The sequence below is a fragment of the Pogona vitticeps genome, chromosome 5 (genome assembly GCF_051106095.1).
Source record: "Pogona vitticeps strain Pit_001003342236 chromosome 5, PviZW2.1, whole genome shotgun sequence".
Taxonomy (NCBI): Eukaryota; Metazoa; Chordata; class Lepidosauria; order Squamata; family Agamidae; genus Pogona; species Pogona vitticeps.
In genome coordinates, this window is record NC_135787.1 from 52740155 (window position 1) to 52761120 (window position 20966).

Below are 20966 nucleotides of genomic sequence, written 5' to 3' on the forward strand. Positions count from 1 at the left end.
GCTGGATCTCACCAGAGCACTTTAGATTTTAAGGCCTGGCAACTCCCCAGCAGCTGGGCAATCTACAATCTGAACTGTCTGAAGAATGAAGAATTGCTGGATCCTGTTGGCAATCATACATGCCCTTATCTTTGGTCTTTAAAAAATTGAAATTTTGGATTTAATTTTCCAGAAAACACCATGCTTTACAGAGCATTTTAAACTACCCCATGTGGTCTTCCAGGAGGGAACACCTGCTCTCCTCACATTGAAATCCACCATATTATCCTGTATTAGATGTCATTATACAGTATCCCCTATAAAATTCTGGGAACCATAGCTGGGGTTTGCATAGGATTTGATGCAAAGAAATCTGTCATCCAGGTGCACAGAGCAGAATGAAATAAATAAACTGCAGTTTTTCAAACTGTTTCAAAAGGTGCATTTTGTACCAGTTTGGCTTACATTTTCAGCACTAACTCTCTGAATTAGTTAGTTTCAGTGAAATTCCCTCAGAGTCCAGTTTCTGGAAAGCAAGAAAGAGGAGAGAACTTAGTCCAGAAGACATCCCTTTGAGGCAAGGCTTATATAAAGGAGCCCATGAACTCAACCTCTGTAGCTCATCTCCTGGTCCCTTTACTCACTTGCCTTTCTAGAGCTGCAGCACCATCCAGGCTAACATAACCTTGTCTGAACATGCAACTCCTGCCACAAGTCTATGAACGTGGTAAACGTAGACAATTTTTGACCTTCTCCCATACATCTTTTTTCTTCCAAGATGGGTGATGACCTCTTGCATTCCCAGTTCTGGTCTATTATTCCCCTTGACCCTGCCTCCTCCAGCTGTCTCTCATCAGGATGCTGTCTTTCCTGCAGCTGCAGGGACTCTAGCAGGTCTGATCCTGAAGCAACTCAGCCTTCTCCCGGCTGCCTGCTACCTGTGCAGGGGGCCAGATGGCTCACTAGGATTGTACACCTTCACCCCTCACAGAAGGACAAGGAAAAACAGACACATTAACAGCACAATCCTTTGCACGTACTCAGAAGTAGGTTCCATTGAGTTACAGAGAAGTTATTTTGAGATAAATAAGGTTAAGAGTGAAGTCTCAAAATTAAAAGCTAAGCCCTATGTTACAAATCAACACCTCAAGCCTGAAAAGTTTATGAAGACAAATTAACCATGCAGTTTCATGTATTAATCACATGGTGTACTCTTTCAGATCACAAATTTAAAAATTACAAAAGTTCAAAGTAGTTTTTTTAATATAGCTATGTTGTTGTAATGTAAAACGTAAATATGGAAGGGGAGGAAGGGAGGAAGTGTATCAGAGCTTTCACACAATATTTTGTGAAAAATCATGAAGAACTTTGAAAGTTACAGGGTGTCACTTATTTCTAAATACTGTAGAAATGTAAACCGAGTTTCTGTGCATTTATCAAGATACCAAAACAAGTGTTAAACTTTGGCAGCAAAAAGATGACTGATTTCACCCCTGGAATGTCTTCTGAGGAACCTTATTTACTTATCACCAAACCTTCCAAAATGCTCCCTTGGGCTAGATGCCTTTAAGTAGTGCCACATTTTAAAAAACGAAACAACACACTTCAGTTTTAAAAAATACTATACTGAATTGCATTTTATAAACCCTAATAACTCTATGGAGCACACATAAGTTGCTTGTTCATCGGGGCCCAATGTCTGTTCTTTTGGAATTCCAGATAACTGTCAGTCCGCTGAAACATGAGTTCAGTTACCAAATATAGATGGGAACGGTAGGAATCACATAGTCAGAGAAGACAGATGTAACTCAGAGCCCACAGTCACCTCAGTGCTTACTGCGGACCAAGCAAACTTGAATGAATAGCTAAAGCAACGTTCAGCCTTCTTAGAGAAAAGGGGGAAAGAGTTTCCTTGCCATACACATATTATATATGAAACATTTTGCACTGGCTTACAATCAGAAAGGTTTGTGATGTGTGCTTGGATTCTTTGCTAATCAATTTTGCTTAGTTAATATGAAGTTCACTAATAATTACTGCTTTGTATTTTGCTATTAATTAAGTGATTTAATTGACTATCACCACTTTTCCTGTGTGCCTAATTTATTTTTTAAAGATTTATTTTTGAAACTTTGTATCCATGATTTATCATTTGTATTTTCATCATTTGCATTTTCTTTCTTTAATAATTACACCAAGAAAACCAGAATTAAAACATTCATTTAATAATATTATGTACTCACTTGCAATATTATCTAATGGACTGCTACTTTTTAATAGGTCTAAGAAGTGTTATGTACAGCAAATTATTTATTTCACTGTAGTTTCCAAAAATTCTCTGGTAATCTATATTATTTGCTTGATATGTATGGTGCAAAATATCAAGCAAAGTGATCATGTGTTAACTGTATCCAATGTATTGGTTAGCTGTAATAATATTTCATTTCCAGCATTTTTTAAAATTGTACAGTACGTAGTTTCACTATTATTATTAAACTTTTTAATAGAGATGAGGAAAGTGTTTATAAATATGCCGCAATATAATCAGAGGAGTCTAGAAATAGCTCATAGGCTTGGTCTAGTTATGCTTATGTATGTCATCCGATAGGATTCAAGTGTTATTTTAACTAGATTAGCTCTGATTTAAAGGGGTAGAGTTCTGGCAAAAGAAAACTGGATTTCCTGGATGACATTGTAGGTTAGTAACTTCTGGCTGCAAGCCAACTCAATACTTAGTACCCACTGAAATACATGCAGTGGGCTGAGGGATTATTCAAATCATGCAAATTTGAAGGCATTCAGTTGAAAATGACATCATATTTTATAAGTATCAAAATGTCTATTCAAATGTTAAGAGGAACCAACCATTGTGATTCCCAGAAGAGCACTCACTGTATTTTCCCTTACTGAAGAATGTTGCACCTTCTAGTAATCTAGCTATGTTGCTAGGTGCCAAAATATTTGCATAGTGCCTATTTTTAGGCACATCCAATTAGATAGCTGGCTCTTCTAGATTTGCAATAAGACTTATACTTCTGTAAGTACTGTAACTGAAAGGAAATTATGGTATATTTTGCCTGCTGTGTTATTGAGCACTGGATGGCATACTAGAGGCAACCCAATTTCAATGGGAAATTATCACAGCCAACTCTCCCTGTGTTGCATCCACCGTTGTATTGAGGCCTCATTCTCTTCCATGATGTTCAGTGCTCTGTGCCCACCATGTATTGCTCATGGTCAGCATTCTGAATGCAGAGCAGTCCACGTTTGCACAGAGCACTATGGGTACATAAGAGTCATGTAGTCATTTGTGTCACCTATCACTAGAACAGGAAATAATGATAGGAAGTTAAGTATGATATCTAAGAAAAGTTGATGGCTTTTCAAAATCAGAAATGAAATTATGCTGTTTATACCCATTTTTACAAAGTTAGGGTATCTGCAGGCCAAACAGCAAGAGTTGTGGGAGCTTATCAACCCCACCCCCCAGCAGCAGGATGCATAATAGTAGACGCCACACCATCAGTTGGAAGGAACTGGCCAATACTTTATTAGTTATAGCTGCACGTTGCTTTGGCTCAAGCATGAGAGTAGGATCCCAGTCTTGGCTGACCTGACTGCTGACCAGACTACCTATCCCAGCCTGCTCACTGGAAGAAAAAACAAGGATGACAGGACTGTGGGGAGACCACGTAGGCACATAGCTCCGTGTGACCCATCTTGTTAACTGGAAGTAAAGTATATGGCACCGCCCAAGCAAGATGTGTACCTGTGTCACATGATCCCCCATGCCTTGGGGAGGTGGATAGCTCTACTAGTCCTGTTCCTAACCAGTGTAGCTATCCCCATGCTGACCTTCCAGTAGGTTGTAACAAGAAAACCATTTGCAATAATACTAGCACAACAAATCATTTACATCCCTGGATTAGTTTCAACCCAGAGTTCCATGTACACAGTGATCAATGAGCTCCCAAGCATATGAGCTTTCTCGGTTTTTTTCCAAGTAGGTGTGGCTGTAGAACAATGTATGGTGCTAACCCTCTTCATCAAGGTGAACAGAGAACTCCTTGAATATGTTGAAGTTTTGCTTCTGTGTTTAACTTCCCATGCAGGCAAGCACCTTTTGTACTGGACTGAAAATATTGTGATTAATATCACATTCTTTTTGAAGGCTATCAAGCTGCAACACATTAAGCTGTGTGTCACTTTAAGGCATTTGCATTGTCATTTGTGACATAAACTGGATTAACAAGGAATTGTAGAAAGTAATATATATAAAATCAGATTCAGATCGTAAAATCACTCGGCAAACAGCTAGGTTTCTAAGAGGTCCCTTTTTATACTTAGCTAAGCCCCAAAGGTATAGCTCTGAGAAAGTGAGGAAACATTAGAAGTTGCCTGTTCCTATTTGGAAGTTCAGGACCTCTACCAGTCAATTAACAGTATCATGCAAGCCAAGTCCTGCAGGAACAGCTAAATGTAACAAGAGCTGGCACAGGTTGATGTAAAATACATCTGATTGCATCTCAGGAGGATCAGGTCATGCATCTATCTCTGAAATAATATAGCATATGGTGAAATGCATCTTCCAAAATGCAGTTGAACAATCAGTACTGTCTTGCTTAAAGTTGACCAGTTGGGTTGACTGGATGTTCTCTCTTGTTTTGTCTTTTTATTTTGAATTGCTGCTCTCAAACCAAAATGCTGTTACTTGTTGCTTTTACCTTTGATGTAACAGCATTTCCAGGTTAAGTTTTCAGTTTCCTTGCAAGGCCTTGCCTGCTTTTCACATATCTTTAAAACTGTGCTTTAACAGTTATTAAAGGTGTGCACATCTGTGTTTTTGAACTGTCGCCCAGAGAATTTCCCAGGCAGCTCTAGTTGTTGTCAGTGCAAGAGCTGTAGTCCAAAAACACAAATATCTACTCACCATCTTCTCCTATTCTTATCCTACAGTGCACTTGAAAGGCATTTCATGAAATGCACGTTGTCTGCTTTTGTGAGTAGGCACAGCCATCTTTCTGTTAGTTAGACATTTCTAGTCCAACATGCTGAAGATACTCACAAGCAGAGCATGAAGATGATGGCAACCTGTTGCATGAAGCTTGCAGCAGTTTCAAGCATGTGATATTCAGAGGCCTGCATATCATGATTAGCACTAGTTGTCCTGGCCAGGATTTCTGGGAGTTTTAGTCTAAGTACTGAGGACCCAAGATTGGGAACCATAACTCTAAACACTGAATAGTACATTTTAGATTATCAGTTGTAAACTGTAGGTCATCTCCCTCACAATGCAAAACTTTTCATCAAGATTTTAATGACATGCAATTCTATTTAACCAGTTAATTAGGGGATAGATGGGCCAGAACTCAAATGATTAATGAAGGAAAACTGCCTTAATAAAATTGCCTAGCCAAAACATCTTAATATTCCCCTTGATGGGAATGGTCCAGAGGAGCTTCCAGACGATTGCATTGCAATTCTAGACATTATGGGTGCTGTCCTCAATATGACTGATAGGTTTTTATTGGTAGTAGTTATAGCCCACCTTTCCTCCAGTGTGTTCAAAGTGTCATACATACCTCTCCTCCTCCCCACTTCTATCTTCAGAGCAACCATGTGAGAGAAAGGCTGAGAGAGTTTGACTGTCCCCAAGGCCACCCAGTAATAGGACATGATTCCACTGATGGGACTTTGAATAATATGGAGCAGAGCAGGGTTAGAGGACTACTGTGGAATTCCAGATCTCCTTAGTCCTACTTCAACTACTATGCCACACTAATTCCTAGGATTTGGATAGTTTGGATGTCTAATTAGAATTACATGCCATCAGATCAATTCAATTTATTGCAACCCTTCCCAGGGTTTCCTAGGTACTCTACTCTACTCAGATGTAGAACCCTCTTCTTGCCCAAGGCCATACAGGCTTGCTCTTCTCCTACAAAACATTGTGGGCAATCAAATTGTCAACATCAATGCTTTGACCCACTGAGCTATCCTTGCTGTACTTAAACATTTATGTTTCAGGCAAAAAATCTTGGTTCCATAGTTAAAGCTACACGGAACCCAACAGCAGAGTCCTTGGTACAACAGTCATGAGGATATTGGTAAAACGTTAAAATATGATACTACTGCCACCATAGTGCATATATGATACTTTTGTCTCTTCTGCTCCTTTCTTCATAGTTTATTAGCCTATAATATGGTAGAGATGAAAGAGCAGTTACATGACGTTAACTTATCAGGACCTCATTTACTGTGTTCCAGTATGCAGGACAGACGTTGCGATCAGCAGGCTTCACCCCTGTCTTTAATTATGAGGGGGACTTACCCTTCAGAAAAGAACACTTCTGCTGGAAACCATGAAAACACATCTGAGGACTCTTCATCTTATGAACTCTTTTATGACTCCCTATCAGACATACAAGATGGGGAGTTTGCAAATGAGCTTTCTGCCTTTCTGAGTGAAGATGAGATAAGCAGAAGCCTTGAACTTGCTCACAAATCTATTACAAATTCTCATAATAAAGATGAAAACACAAAGCAGGAGTTCACATATTACTTCAACACTACTCCAAACTCATCAGAGGATGACGCTTCTAGGGAGACCAGAGATCAAGATGCCTCCAAGATGACTCAGGAGACCATCCCAAACTCATTACGGATCTCAGCACAACCTCCCCCAGGGCAAAAAACCCAGAATACATATCCAAATACATATCTTCCAGAAGCAAACAATTGTGTTGGTGCAACTGAGAAACAACTTGGTATATCCCCCCTGCTGCCGGCAAGACCAAGCTTTATTCGTAGTCTAAAAAGTGCCAAAAGAGCTGGTCCAACTACGCAGAAGATGAGCCCCAAATCCAAACAAACATCAGCAGACAATGTTCCCTTCAAGAATAAGCTATGTGACAAAGCAGCCACTTTGATTGAAGAGCTCTCTTCCATCTTCCAGGAAGCAGCCAAGACAAGGGTCAGGAGCCCAGATGGAAACTCTTCTTCTCCAGACAGTGGCTACCTTTCCCCTAAAAATAAACAATCAGCCTCAAGGACCCCAGCTCTTGACAAAACATGCCTAGAGACCACACCAGAACATGAGATACTTGAAGTCACTCGTGCTGAAGAACCTGTGCTGCAAAGGGAAGAAGACTGTCAGGCCCGTGAGAACGCTTCCATGGACCAGGTCACAACAGGCAGCTACCATCCACCTTCACCACCTCGATTTATCCAGAAACTGAGGAGTCAAGAAGTTGCTGAAGGAAGCAGGGTGCTGCTTGAGTGCAGAATTGCTGGAAATCCAGCACCGCATGTTAGGTAAGGCTGGGCATTCTGTTCATCAACTGTAAGTAATGCCTCTATCTGCCTGTCTGTTTAGCCTCATTTGAATCTTAATGGGAATGTCAAAGAATTGTTGTAGGACCATAGAAATAAGAATATAAGCTGCTCATATTACTGACATGTGTTATGTGCAAGTAGCATGTGTGTGTACTTTGAACTGAAATACAGTAATTTCAATTGGCCTGGTTAGTCAATCATTATTTGTGGTAACCCTAACATCTGATTCTCCTCAGAGAAAGAGTTTTAAAAAAAGCATATACCTCGAAAACATAATAGAAGTGCGTGAATAATCATGCTCCAGTCTGCATGTTCTAGTCTCATTCCCCACATCTGGCCTCCTCAGTGGTGTAATGAGGGTGTTTTGATGCCTAGGTGCTCACTATGACAGTCCTTATAACCAGACCAGTAAGGGAGATCCAAATTGCAGGCAGCAGTGTTAATCCACATCAACAGACTAATTTTAGCCATTTTATCTCCAGCAGGAGGAGGGGAGCTGTAAAGCAGACCGAAAAGCACAAATCATTTTGGATCACAAATTGTTGTGTGGATGTATATCCTTGCCACCACCATCTACTGTAATGGGGACATTGCTTAGTGAATTATAGCTCCCACAAGCTCTTAGCCAACCTTGTCAGTGGCTGTACTAGCTGTAGAACTACAGGTACTGTAGTCTCCCAAAAGGAACTTTTCCCATCTGTGAAAGTTTGTGGGTTTAATCCCTTTTCCTCAAAACACTACAGTGTTTCTAATGACCCAGTGCCCTCTTACTACTGCTGGTGAGCCCTGACACTGGCTCCTCCACTACCTGGTACTAAATGAGAAAAGAGTCAGCGAGATCACCAGGATTTACCATCTAAAAAGTACATCTTTATTCATGCATCAGTGCAGTGTCAGGTTTTACTGTAGATCTTTATGAAAATAACAGCAGCAGGGGACAGCAGCTGAGTAACTTTGCACTCTTCTTGCTGCCAAAACTGCATTTCACTTATCTTTTTCTATTATGGTTCTTTTATACGTAAAATGGTTAACCACTTAATTATTTCTCTTGAATACACTTGAACAATTGTACAAAAGAAACAGGCCACGTAATGGCCACCAATACATCATGTTTACCTACACTGATAGCTGCCTACAACGTTTATAAAGAGTACCATTTGGTGCATTGTACCTCAGAGCTGAGAACCAATGCCAGAACAATCACAGTCAACATGGGTGAAGTTTTTATTTTCACGGGTTAGTACAGATTCCAAAAGCTGCATTTGCACTGAAATGTACACCAAATTGCAGGGGAAAATGTAATGTTCATTAACACTGTAAACTTTGTTTAATGCAATTATCTGTGACATTTCTCAGAGACTTTTGTATAACTGTGTTAATTATATAAATAAGGTACATATTTGTGATCTTTGAAGCTGCAGTAATGTTGATGGAAAGCAGATGGGGATGTTTGCATGCTATAGCCTTATGAAATATTTCAGGGCTTCTTTTTTTGAAAACACATACAGTATGTAGTTGTATGCCTTTGTTTCACAGTGAACTATTGTGAGGTACAATTTTTTCATGCTGCTTTCCTACTGACAAGAAGTAGTGTGATGAATTACTTTGGTGTATTTGAGGGTATTGGATTTCTTATCATGCTCTGTCTCACTATTCTATTGGGTATGTTCTATTTTGGGCTGTGATGACATGCTTCGTACATAGGTGTTGCCCTCTCAACAAGGATGCACCCTCTTCCTGACCAGTTCTTCATTTCTTCTTCTACTCTGCCCAACCGTTTTCCCCACTCCAACATCACAGTCTTGCCTTCATTGTACAACAAGTAAATCCCGTGACTTCCTACTAAATCTGAGTACATTCATACATCTTCAATGCAAGTCCAATTTTATACTTTTTTACTTTATCCTTTGCATTGAGTGTATGCTGTCAAGATGACACATTGCTAAAATGGCACAACTGATGGCCAAAAGTGTGGCTTCACCTGCTGGATCACTTAACATGCCCACATGGCAGTTACGTGGCAGACATCACAACAACACGTTGCAAATCACTAAGGCAATGGGAAGAAGAAGATGGGAAGAGGTGAGAAGAGTAAAACAGGTATAGAATGTTCTTCCAGTAAGTGACAATAGGAAGCACTGGGGGGAAAATAGCATAGAGTAGGAAGCAGCATGAAAATGAGCGGCATCTGTTATCCTCCAAAGAATGCTGAGTGATCACTGTCTATATGTTTTACAATACGTAAGTGCACCAGAAGATAATATGTAAGTTATATTCAAAAGTGATATTGAATCTAGGTTTTTATATCTAACAAGGGTGGTTCATGGAATTTGTGTTACTTAGAATGTAAGAGGAGGAGGAGACGTAAGGTCTACAGTGTCCTTCTTTCTGCAGTGGCCAACCACCAGCAAAACCATAGCAGGATATGAAGACCAAAACTTGTATGGACACAATGGCTGGAATACTGTCAGCAGAAGTTACACTTTGGATCTCCTGTGGTGTCATTAGCTGAAGCTATTTGGGGTAAAAGCTTCCCATTGCAGATCCAGGGATCCTTAAGGACCCTCTTCATCCTAGGAAAACTTTGGGTAGGGAATGATTTAAATCCAAAAATTGCCAGTCTAGTTCTGACTTTAAATAATGTTCAACCCTGTTCTGCAGCTCCCAAAGGCTTCCTAGGATGAAAAAAAGTCCTGAAGGATCACTTAGGGAAGAGGGGATGTGAAGCTTTTAATTCCCCAAAATGGCTGTGACTGATGACATAATTATTGATACATGACATAATTTATGGCAACAGAATTTCAGACATTACCTCTTTTAGATTACAAGTCCCAGAATCCCCCAGCTGTTGGAATAAAACAAAATCCAAAAACAACATATGGCAATACCTTTATTAGGAATAATTATAAATTTACATTTTTTTAAAAAAACATTAAATAGACTTATTAAGGCTTCTGGAGGAATTGAAATTTTGTATATTTTGTTACTTCATTGCCCATTTGCAGATGTTGCTTTACTCTCATGGATCAATATGAATGTTTTCTTCCTCTTTCAAAATGCTTTGGAAAATATCACACATGCAGTTCAGAGCTATATATATTGTACTTCCAAGGTAAAGAGTTTTTCTGCTGCCTTGGAGAGATTGTGCAGAAGAGTCAAAAACCAAGTAAAATCTCTGTGTTGTTTTAACCAGATCCACAATTAAAATTTAGGCTCTAGCTTTTTTTAATATAAGGACTGTGGTATCTTTTACCTCTGCTAATACTGCTGAAGAAATCTGTATGTTTTATTTAAGGTTAGATGCAGGTCAATAAGTGGCTGTTTACTTTGTGTGTGCAGAGGAGAATTTCTATATCACCTTCTTCCCCCTGGGTTCTGCCAGAATTCATTTAATACTGGACAATGGTCTGATTTTTTTTCTCATGAGAAGAGAAGACTCCCTGGTGTTAGGAAAATTCTCAGAGATTTTAACACTAGAGTTGGTGCTAATGACAATTCTTGGCCCACTTGTCTAGGCTGGTTTGGCATTGGGAAGATGAACGAAAATGGCCAACGCTTGCTGGAGATTTGCTGTTATTATGGTCTTTGTGTCAGCAACACGTTCTTTAATACAAAGCTTCAACACAGAGTCTCTTGGAGACATCCAAGGTCGATGCATTGACATCAGCTCCATCTGATCCTCACTAGACATTCTCACCTTCCTAGTATTGTGATCACATGCAGTTACCAGAGTGCTGATTGTGATACTGATCACTCCCTGGTATGTAGCAGAGTAAAACTGTGAATAAAGAGATTGTATCATATGAAAAAGGAAGGAAGACCACATATTGACATCAGCAAGACTTGCAATCAGAGAAAAGTGGAGGAATTTGCTCAAACGCTTGAGGAAACTCTTCCAGACCCTGCTGATGCAAATGCACCTAAACGATTCAAGAATGTTGTTTATAACACTGCCTTGTCCACATTTGGCAAGAAGACCAAAAAGACAGCAAACTGGTTCAAATCCCATTCAGAGGAGTTGATGGCAGCCATCAAGGAATAGGGGAGAGCTCTAGCAGCATACAACGCCTGTCCTAGTGAGTACAACTTGCAGGTTCTTTGAGTTGATTATAGCAAAGTCCAACAGACTGCCAGGAGATATTCTGACAATTATTGACTTTAGATCTGCTCTCAGATATAGATAGCAGCGGACATAGGTAACATCAAGGGAATGTATGATGGTATCAAGCAGGCTTTAAGTCCAATACAGAAGAAATCTGCTCCTTTGAAGACTGCTACAGGCATGATCATCCAGGACTGAGTACAGCAGATGGAATGCTGGGTGCAGCACTACTCTGAGCTATATTCTAGAGGGAATGTAGTAATTCAAGTAGCATTAAATAACATTGAGTGTCTGCCTGCCTTGGAAGAGTTGGACAGTGAACCAACTTTAGCAGAAATAAAAGCGGCCTTGGATTCCAGGAAGGCACCTGAGAAGAATTACATCCCTGTTGAAGTGCTGTAAAGAGATCATCACCACTGAGCTGTATGAAATCTTTTGTCTTTGCTGGAGGGAAGGTGGAGTACCACAGGACATAAAGGATGCAAACATCCTTACATTGTATAAGAACAAAGGTGTCGCATTGTATAAGAACTACCATGGCATCTCTCTTCTCAGCATTGTAGGGAAGCTGCTTGCCCGTGTCACGCTGAAGAGGCTCCAGGTGCTTGCAGACAGTCTATACAGAATCACAGTGTGGATTTCGAGCTAATAGATGCACCATTGCCATGGTATGCTCCCTCAGACAGTTGCAGGAGAAATGTAGAGAACAATGACAGCCACTCTTTGTGGCCTTCATAGATCTTACAATGGCCTTTGATTTAGTTAGCAGGGACGGCCTTTTTAAAATACTTCCCAAGACTGGATGTTCACCTTGACTCCTTAACATCATCAGGTCCTTTCACGAAGAAATGAAGGTTGCTGTCATTTTTGATGGCTCAACATCAGATCCCTTTGACATTCGAAGTGGAGTAAAACAAGGCTGTGTTCTTGTGCCGACTCTGTTTGGGATCTTTTTTGCTGTCATGCTGAAGCATGCTTTTGGAACTGCAACAAAAGGCATCTATCTCCAGACTAGATAAAATGGAAAACTCTTTAATCTCCCTAGATTGCGAGCAAAGACGAAAGTCCATCTGAAATGCATGCGGGATTTCCTCTTCGCCAATATGATGCAGCTGTTGTTGCCCATTCTGCCAAATACCTCCAACAACTTATGAATCATTTTAGCAAGGCCTGCCAAGATTTCAGATTAACAATCAGCCTGAAGAAAACACAAGTCATGGGGCAGGGAGTGGACTCACCTCCCTCTATTGCCATCTCTACACAAGAATTGGAGGTTGTTCATGACTTTGTGTACCTTGGTTCAGTGATCTCTGACACTCACTCTCTAGATGTCAAGCTGGATAAATGCATTGGCGAAACAGCTACCATGTTCTCTAGACTCACAAAGAGAGTATGGCTTAACAAGAAGCTGATGGCGTATACCAAGATCCAGGTCTATAGAGCCTATGTCCTGAGGACACTCCTGTACTGCAGTGAGTCCTGGACCCTTTGTGCATGGCAGGAGAGGAAGCTGAATATATTCCATATGTGTTGCCTCTGACGCATTTTTGGTATCACCTAGTGGGACAATGTTCCAAACAGAGTAGTCCTAGAACAAGCTGGAATTGTTAGAATGTATACATTACTTAAATAGCAACGTCTACGTTGGCTTGCATGTCGTGAGAATGGCTGACGGTCGGATTCTAAAAGATCTCCTGTTTGGAGAATTAGTGCAGGGAAATTGCCCCAGAGAGAGACCACAGCTGCGATACAAGGATATCTGCAAACAGGATCTGAAGGCCTTAGGAATGGACCTTAACAGATGGGAAACTTTGACATCTGAGCGTTCAGCCTGGAGGCAGGCAGTGCAGCATAGCCTTTCCCAATTTGAAGAGACACTTGTTCAGCAGGCCAAGGCAAAGAAATTACAAAACCAGCAAAATCAGGGAGCTGGACAGGGGACAGATTGTATTTGTCTTCAGTGTGGAAGGGACTGTCACTCTTGCATTGGCCTCCTCAGCCACACTAGACGCTGTTCCAAGACATCTATTCAGAGCACATTACCATAGTCTCTTGAGACTGAAGGATGCCTACTATTGGTAGCTTCCATTTTATTGCAATCATATGAATGAGCAACCTTAAGTCCTATCATTGGCAGCCCTACTCTGGTGTTGCAAACTGAAAGTCGTGGTTCATTTTTTAGAGACAGTCTATTTAATGTTTGGTCTTCCACTTTTGCCTGCTGACTTCCATTTTTTCCTGGTATCATTACCTTTTCTAATTAATCTTGTATTTTCATGCTCAAAGTACAATATCTTCAGCTCAGACATTTTTCTTTGTAGAGAGAGCTCAGGCACAATTTCATCCAGGACCCTTTTATTTGTCTTTCTGATGATCCATGGTACTCAGCACCACATTTTGAATGGAACATCCCCTTTCTATCAGAGTTCTTCACTAGATATGGGACTTTGGGAATTTTTTTAACCAGCTCTACTAGAATTTATCAGACATTCTCCCAACTAGAATTCTGATGGCTTTCAGAAAAATAAATAAAAAATAAAAATAAAAATAAACACTTTCAAAGTCCTCAGAGGAGTTTCCATATACATACAGTACAAGTGCCTTAGCAAGGGGTGTGTGTGTGTGTGTGTGTGTGTGTGTGTGTGTGTGTGTGTGTGTGTGTGTGTGTGTGTGTGTGTGTGTGTGTGTGTGTGTGTGTGTGTGTGTGTGTGTGTGTGTAGCAATGGCCATTAAGCATGAATGAGAAAGAAGTGGATGGAAAGGACTAAACTTCATGGGAACTGCAAAACATTAGGTGACTGTCAGTCTCTCAGCTCGTTATGCTCTGTACAATGTACCTCTAAAAAAGTGACCACCCCCAATGCCTTGCAGTCTCTTCCACCCACTTCCTTCTTCATACTTCTCGCTGCACAGAGAAACATGTAAAGGCACATGTATGTATATTGCAAATCTTCAGATGACTTTATTATTATTATTATTATTATTATTATTATTATTATTATTATTATTATTATTATTATTATTATTATTATTATTATTATTATTATTATTATTATTATTATTATTACCAGTCCTTTTCTATTAATCCAAAGTATGGGATTTGTCTTTTCCCTGCCAATGCACATTTGACTTGATGTTTCACCATATCAGTATATGATATCAGGCACAACTCCCAAATCACTACTTGTTGAGACCGGGTCAGTCCATATGTAAAACTTGCATTCCCTTCCACTTAATGCACATCACCTTTATACTTACTTAAACTGAATCTCTATGTCATTTCCCACCAAGTCAGATAAATCCTTTTCAAACTATTTCAGCTGGGTTGTTATTGGGTTGTTACTATCTGGAATAATTTGGCAACATCTGATATTTTGACCTGTTCATTTCTACCTCCAGACCAGGGGTCTCCAAAGTATGGCCTGCGGGCCGCATCCAGACTGTCTTGCCTTTTTATCCAGCCCATGCATTTGTGCGGGCAGGCAGGTGGGCAGCCCTCGAAAATGTGGAAAATATATTATGTGGCCCTGACTGTGAAAAGTTTGGAGACCCCTGCTCTAGACAGTTTAAGAACACATTTTAAATAGCTCCTGTTTTTATAAGAACTTTGGAGGACCTTTTCCTTAATTCCATCATGAGAACTGTCCATGAGAACAGTAGAGAACTGCTCTCACAAGAAGAGCTACTAAACCAGTATCAACCCAATACTCTTATCCCATTTATGCTACATGTACTCAGAAGCATTTTGTAAGGGACATAATCAGAAGCTTTTTTTGAATTCCAGATATATAATATCAGATCACCTCTGTTTAAACTCTTGAAGTGTGTGCCTAAATGTTAGTGAGGCTTCCCCTTGCAGAATCAGCCAATGCTGATTCTCCTTCAGCAAAACGTTTTCTCCGTGTATGCTTAATTATTCTGACTTCAGGAATACGTTCTGCCAATTTACTTGGAACAGATGTTAAACCAATTCTAATCCCTACAGTATATTAATTTCAAATCATCTGTTGGCCAGACCTCATTCTATTCCTGCAAACTGTCAAGAACAAGTGTTTACACTTTGCTGTAGAAATGCAAAGAACCTGGGCTATGCTCCAAGGTGCATGGCATTTCCTAAAGTAGAAAACAGTAGGTATGGCACATCAAAGCATGCACCAACATTTGAACAACTATATAATGAGAAGGTTCCATGCAATGCTGCCAGGATGGAAAACTGAAGAACTGTCATTAGTGTATCCATTGTAAAACTGGCCTGAGCCTTTAATTCAGAAAAATTGGTTTTATTTGATGTTTGCCAGCACATAAACACAAGCACAGTGTGTGACCTAAGAACTATGCAGGGAATGCCTCCTCAAGCTTACTGTATCAGTTTCATTTTAATATCAAATGTTCTTTAGAAGAGTGTGAGGTCAATAGAGTTGTCATTCATTCATATTTGGGCAAGCTTATATTCTTACAGTTGTGATAATTGCTTTCACATGCAGCCTGTGCTTTTTCTGTCCTCCCGCTTCTACATTCATCTCATAAGAAATTCATAATCTTTATGTATAAAAGCCAATTTCAAACATTCCTCACTTTTTTCCAATATTCTGTCATACTGTAGACTACACATGTTAGTATGGCTAAGAACTGTTTCACGTATTACTCTCAAATGCACCATTTTGGCAAGATTACTCTATTTATTTATTTATTTATTTATTTATTTATTTATTTATTTATTTATTTATTTATTTATTTAATCAATTTGTATCCCGCTCCCATTGGTGTCACAACACTACTCTAGGTGAGTTACAACTCATTAAAAAAAATAGAAATAGAAATATTAAAACCCGTAGCAATAACCCTGTGATGGAGGCCCCACGTTATGCCTGTCACTCATAGTGGCAGTTTATTTGCATAAACCTATGAGAGGACAGGAGAGGCGGAGGCAGAGAGTCAGTGGAGGCAGTTAGAGAGGGAGAGAGGGAGAAGGGAAAGAGAGTGGTTTGCAGAGAGAGAGAGAGAGAGAAAGTCTGAGAACTGTAACTAACAAAGATTCACTGGTTAAAGTGAATAAATAAAACAGGAGGTGATCAAATGTGTGGCAGAATATATGATACTTCAGTGATTTTGATCCTATGAAATAAATAAAGGCCATCTGTGATTCTGAATTACCCTAATATCCTTTAATAAACAAGTCCTGTTGTTGGCAGCCAGTGTCTGACTAAAGTCCTTTACAATGTGGATAGAGAAATCCACTGGTGGCAGCGAAAGAAAGAGGGAACATCACCAGCGTGAGCCCTTTAGGTTGAGAAAAAGAAAGTGGGGCACAGGGTGAATGTCACAAACTCTTTTAAAAAAACATATGGCACCAACTAATCCCAGAGTGGATAGAGGAAAAGAGGGGAGGGAAGAAGAGGGGAGGGAAAAAGGGGGAGGGAGGGTGGTCAGCTGGAGTTGGTGTGGAAAGCCTCCCTGAAAAGCAATGTTTTAAATTGCCTCTTAAAAGTCCACAGGGAGGGGGCTAGGCAAAGCTTCTCCAGAAGCTAGTTTAATAAAGTTGGAGCCACCACAAAAAAGGCCCTACCTCTTGTGGAGGATTTATGGGCCTCCCTCGGGGTGGCCACCTGGAGGAGCGTCACCTGGGGTGATCTTGTGGGTTGGGCAGATGACATTAAGGAGAGATGATCTGAAAAGTAAAATGGGCCAAAACCAGTGGAGGACTTTGTATGTGGGTGTCAAAACCTTGAACCAGTTCCAGGACACCATGGGCAACCAGTGGAGATGAGCCAGAACTGGAGTGATGTGGTCAAATTTACTTGTAGCAACCACCAGTCTGGCTGCTGAATTCTGGAACCACTGAAGTCTCCGGATCAGGTTCAAGCGAAGCCCTATGTAGAGGGCATTGCAGTAGTCAATCCGGGAGATGACCAACGCCTGTACCAAAGTCCTGAGGGAGTCCTCATCTATGTAGGGGAGAAGTTCGGTAGTTAGCCTAATGGCTGATCTGGACATGGCTGCAATCTGGGACTCCCAAGACAGAGGGGGCCAAATTAGTCTAGATCTTAGCACAGTGGTTAGTTAGACACACCCTTTTGTTGTTCCCTTGTCATGGGTGGGTGTTCCATGTGCTGAACTGCAGACAGACAATTTGACAGTGAATTCTTAAGCCCTTAATTCTGACACCAGTTTATCTTTCTGGACAGCAAAGAGTGCAAATACATTTTTACAATATACAATTACAGCATTTGATACCATATAAACTATCATGATTCCACCTATAGAATTCTATGATTTGTAATGTAAGGTATTTATAATTTTCTATTGCAGTTCAATATAATGTTGTGGAGTTTTCTAAATTATTCTGACTACTTTACCAAATTAAATCTCCCAGGATTCAGTTGAAGTGGCATCAAACTGCTGTAATTGGTTAGTGTGCACCAATTCTAAAAGGGTTTCGCTTCCCATCTGAGTCTGGTTTAAGCAGGGAGGTGTTCCTGAGCTCTGTTGTGCTCCTGTATCTTTGGTTCATCTGGATCCTGTGCTCTGGCTTACTTCTTTATCACGTCTCCTGAAATGTACTTTGTTATGACTTAATACTCCTGATTCCTGGCTCCTGCTGCTCCACCATCATGACCTAGCACATGCATGTACATGCCTTACTTGCCAAAATGACAGGCATTTCCCCACCCATGTATATGTCTTTTTCTAACCCATTTTTTCCTCTTTCTTCATAATTAGGACAGTTCTAAAATTAACCATTTTGTTGGCACAGGTCTTCATCCTTAAAGGAAAGAATGAATTGAGGCATTCATTTTTATCGTTCAGTCATCATCAAGTGATAATTTCTTACATGTATAAACCGCTATCACAACTCAGTCCCTACAAGCAGAGCATGTGCACCACCTTGTGATGTCTCAAAACATCTTTTTTGCCTCAATATGCAAGAAGTTTGTATGCCATAGCCATGAATCAGATGAGCCAGTGTTAAATATTGAATTAGTGAATAAGTATAGTTTGGTATTGTTGTAGAGCTATCAGATTTTGTTGGAAGGTAGTTTGTCATATTGATAGGAAACCTCTTCTACATTCCCTCTTCATAAGTTTATGTACCAGATCTTATTTAAATGTCCATTATATCTGCTTCAGCCACAAATGTCATCATACCTTCCTTTAGCAGGCAAATTTCTAAGGATATGTTTTTTCCAGTTTTAGATAGGCATCTTTTCCCTGTGGTCTTGTCTTCTCAGAACTCCATCACATGATTCAGAAAGCCAAAATCTATTTATACCTTCTGTAACCATCCTTCCAGAATATATCTAGGTGTTTTCCTCACACTGGAAGGTTTGATGGAAACACCAGCTGTGTCCCTGTATCTTTAGCCTTGCTTTAAAGAGCATAAACTGGTGCTTATAATGAATCAGCAATATGGGCTTAATGAGGATGTATGACTTTTCCATGTGGACACATGGCAAGCATCACAGCACCTTAGATGTCAAATCAGGTCAGCAAATAACATATCTCATGCTGATGACAATGCTGAGCACAGCCCATTTTATAAAACAGAGGAATGGGAGCAAAATCTGCTTCACTGCAGCAACAACACCAAAGTGTGTTTTTTCAATATCTTAAAAATTGTGCAGCTGAAAAGAAGTAGGTGATAAGCCTTGCTCCTTATGAGGCAGATTTTTGGAAGAGAAGAATGTCTTGTTTAAACTTCAGAGGGGTGTTTAGAGCAAAAGAGGGAGCATGAATTGGCTCCTTTAAAGGGTTTTTATATAACCACCACTAATTAATGAGGCATTGGTTACAGTTGGCATTGACAGTTGGCATTGGATATACAGATGTATATCCAAATACCAGCTCTTCATTAATTAGCAGCAATTTGCTGCTATGATTTACATGATATCATGCAAGTATGCATCACCAATAGGATCTGGGTCTGTGGCAATAAAAGAAGACCTGTTTGTATGCCTGTTAATTAGAGCCATACCTGTAATACAGTACCACAAAACCTAGACATCTGAAATTCATACCAAGTTGACTCTGAGGGTGTGCCACTCTGGTTTGCCACTCAGAGCACTTAGCAGGATAGAAGAATAAAGCTCAGGGGATGTCAAAGAGTTATTTAATTGTTGCAGATTAATCTCATCATATTCTGTATCATTTTCTCCCTTTCATCTTGTAATAGCTATTTAATTCCAGCTATATAAAGTGGTGACAACTTAAAAAAACCCTTCAGGGCAATGAGAGTATATTTCAGTGTCAGATACAATGGTTTGTAACTGCACTGTAGTCTTATTCCATTGACTGAAGATGTCACTCTATCTCTGTCTCAAGTTAGGGAGAAAGGGAAAGCTCTTTTAACTATTCATATCTTCTTTTGTGAGTAACACCAGGGGGCAGAATTGAACAGTTTTACATATATAATTACTTACTACACATCTTTAATATTCAAGTGTGAATATTATACTGTTGTTCAGATCAGTGGTAAAAACATTAATGTTGAAAACACCCATACGTGGACCAGTAGCATAAAGCCTCAGACTGTACATAATTTCAGAATATAGGCTCACTTAGTCTAATTCAGTTTGTATTTAGAGTGAGGGGATGTTTCTGTTCTATTTTCTGGGAAGAGTGTTTAGATAGAAAAATGAGAGCTTGGAAATCTTACTTTTTGGACTGCAACTCAGAATCCTGGCTGAGGGATTCTGGGAGTTTTAGTCACATATTTAAGATTTCTGAGCTAGGACAAAAATACTCTACATTTTAGTTAGGAGTCCAACTCTTCTCCTGGCCAAAAATGTTTTCCTTCCTGATGCATTAAAAACAAACTTAAATAAATAAGTGGTGTCCCTCACCCATCCTAGTCAGCATACATAAAACCAGTTATTTTGGCACCTGAAGAAGAAAACCCTAAGCATGCCACTGCCCCTTCCCGCTGTGAAAATACAATAAGAATAATTTAAGGGCCTAATTACATGGAGCATTTGAATCATTTCTTTTTCCTCCCATTTTATATTGATACATATATTAGGTATGTATAAGATTTGAAGAGTGCAGGGAGGAGGAGGTGGGTTTTAAAAGACTACCAAAATATTATGAAGAGCAAGGTAAGAAGAAGAAGACATATAAGGCTTGCAGTAAAGGAACTGGATCATTTTTAAAAGGTCATTCTGGTGAAGTTGGGGAAAAAATTGGCTGACCAATTGAACCAATGTAACCCATGTGCAATGGAATGGAAATTAATAAAATGGTCTAAATAATGACAGAGTTGATATAGCTGGGGTTCTTTTGGCATGTGTGATTGCACTCTAAATAACTTAACACTTCTCACCCTTTCATGATATACAAACTCTGCTTGTCTGCTGTTGCTATGGCCACAGCCACTACCACATCACCAGTAGTGACAGCATCACCTCAATACTGTATAGAAATATAACTGCTGAATGGATATGGGTTATTAGTGTCATTGCCTATCCTAGGTGATGCTACTTACTTTACAGTTGCAGGCCTGAATAATTCTTTTATCAGTTTACCCCCCTAAGATGGGATAAGCATTGATTCCACT

At 39.9% G+C, this 20966-nt stretch overlaps 1 protein-coding gene across 3 annotated transcripts in view; it reads left to right on the forward strand.

The window, feature by feature from the left end:
• Window positions 1-1728: 1728 nt before the first annotated feature.
• Window positions 1729-20966, forward strand: part of PALLD (palladin, cytoskeletal associated protein) — a 286634-nt gene continuing 267396 nt past the window's right edge. For 2 of the 3 annotated variants that reach the window (XM_020805524.3, XM_020805526.3), the window contains exons 1-2: window positions 1729-1945; window positions 6247-7293. In XM_020805524.3, the coding sequence (XP_020661183.3) occupies window positions 6248-7293 (1046 nt within the window). In that variant the 5' untranslated portion in view covers window positions 1729-1945; window position 6247. Of the gene's footprint in view, window positions 1946-6246; window positions 7294-20966 lie in introns of those variants that run through there. The other variant, XM_073001465.2, reaches the window with a different exon arrangement.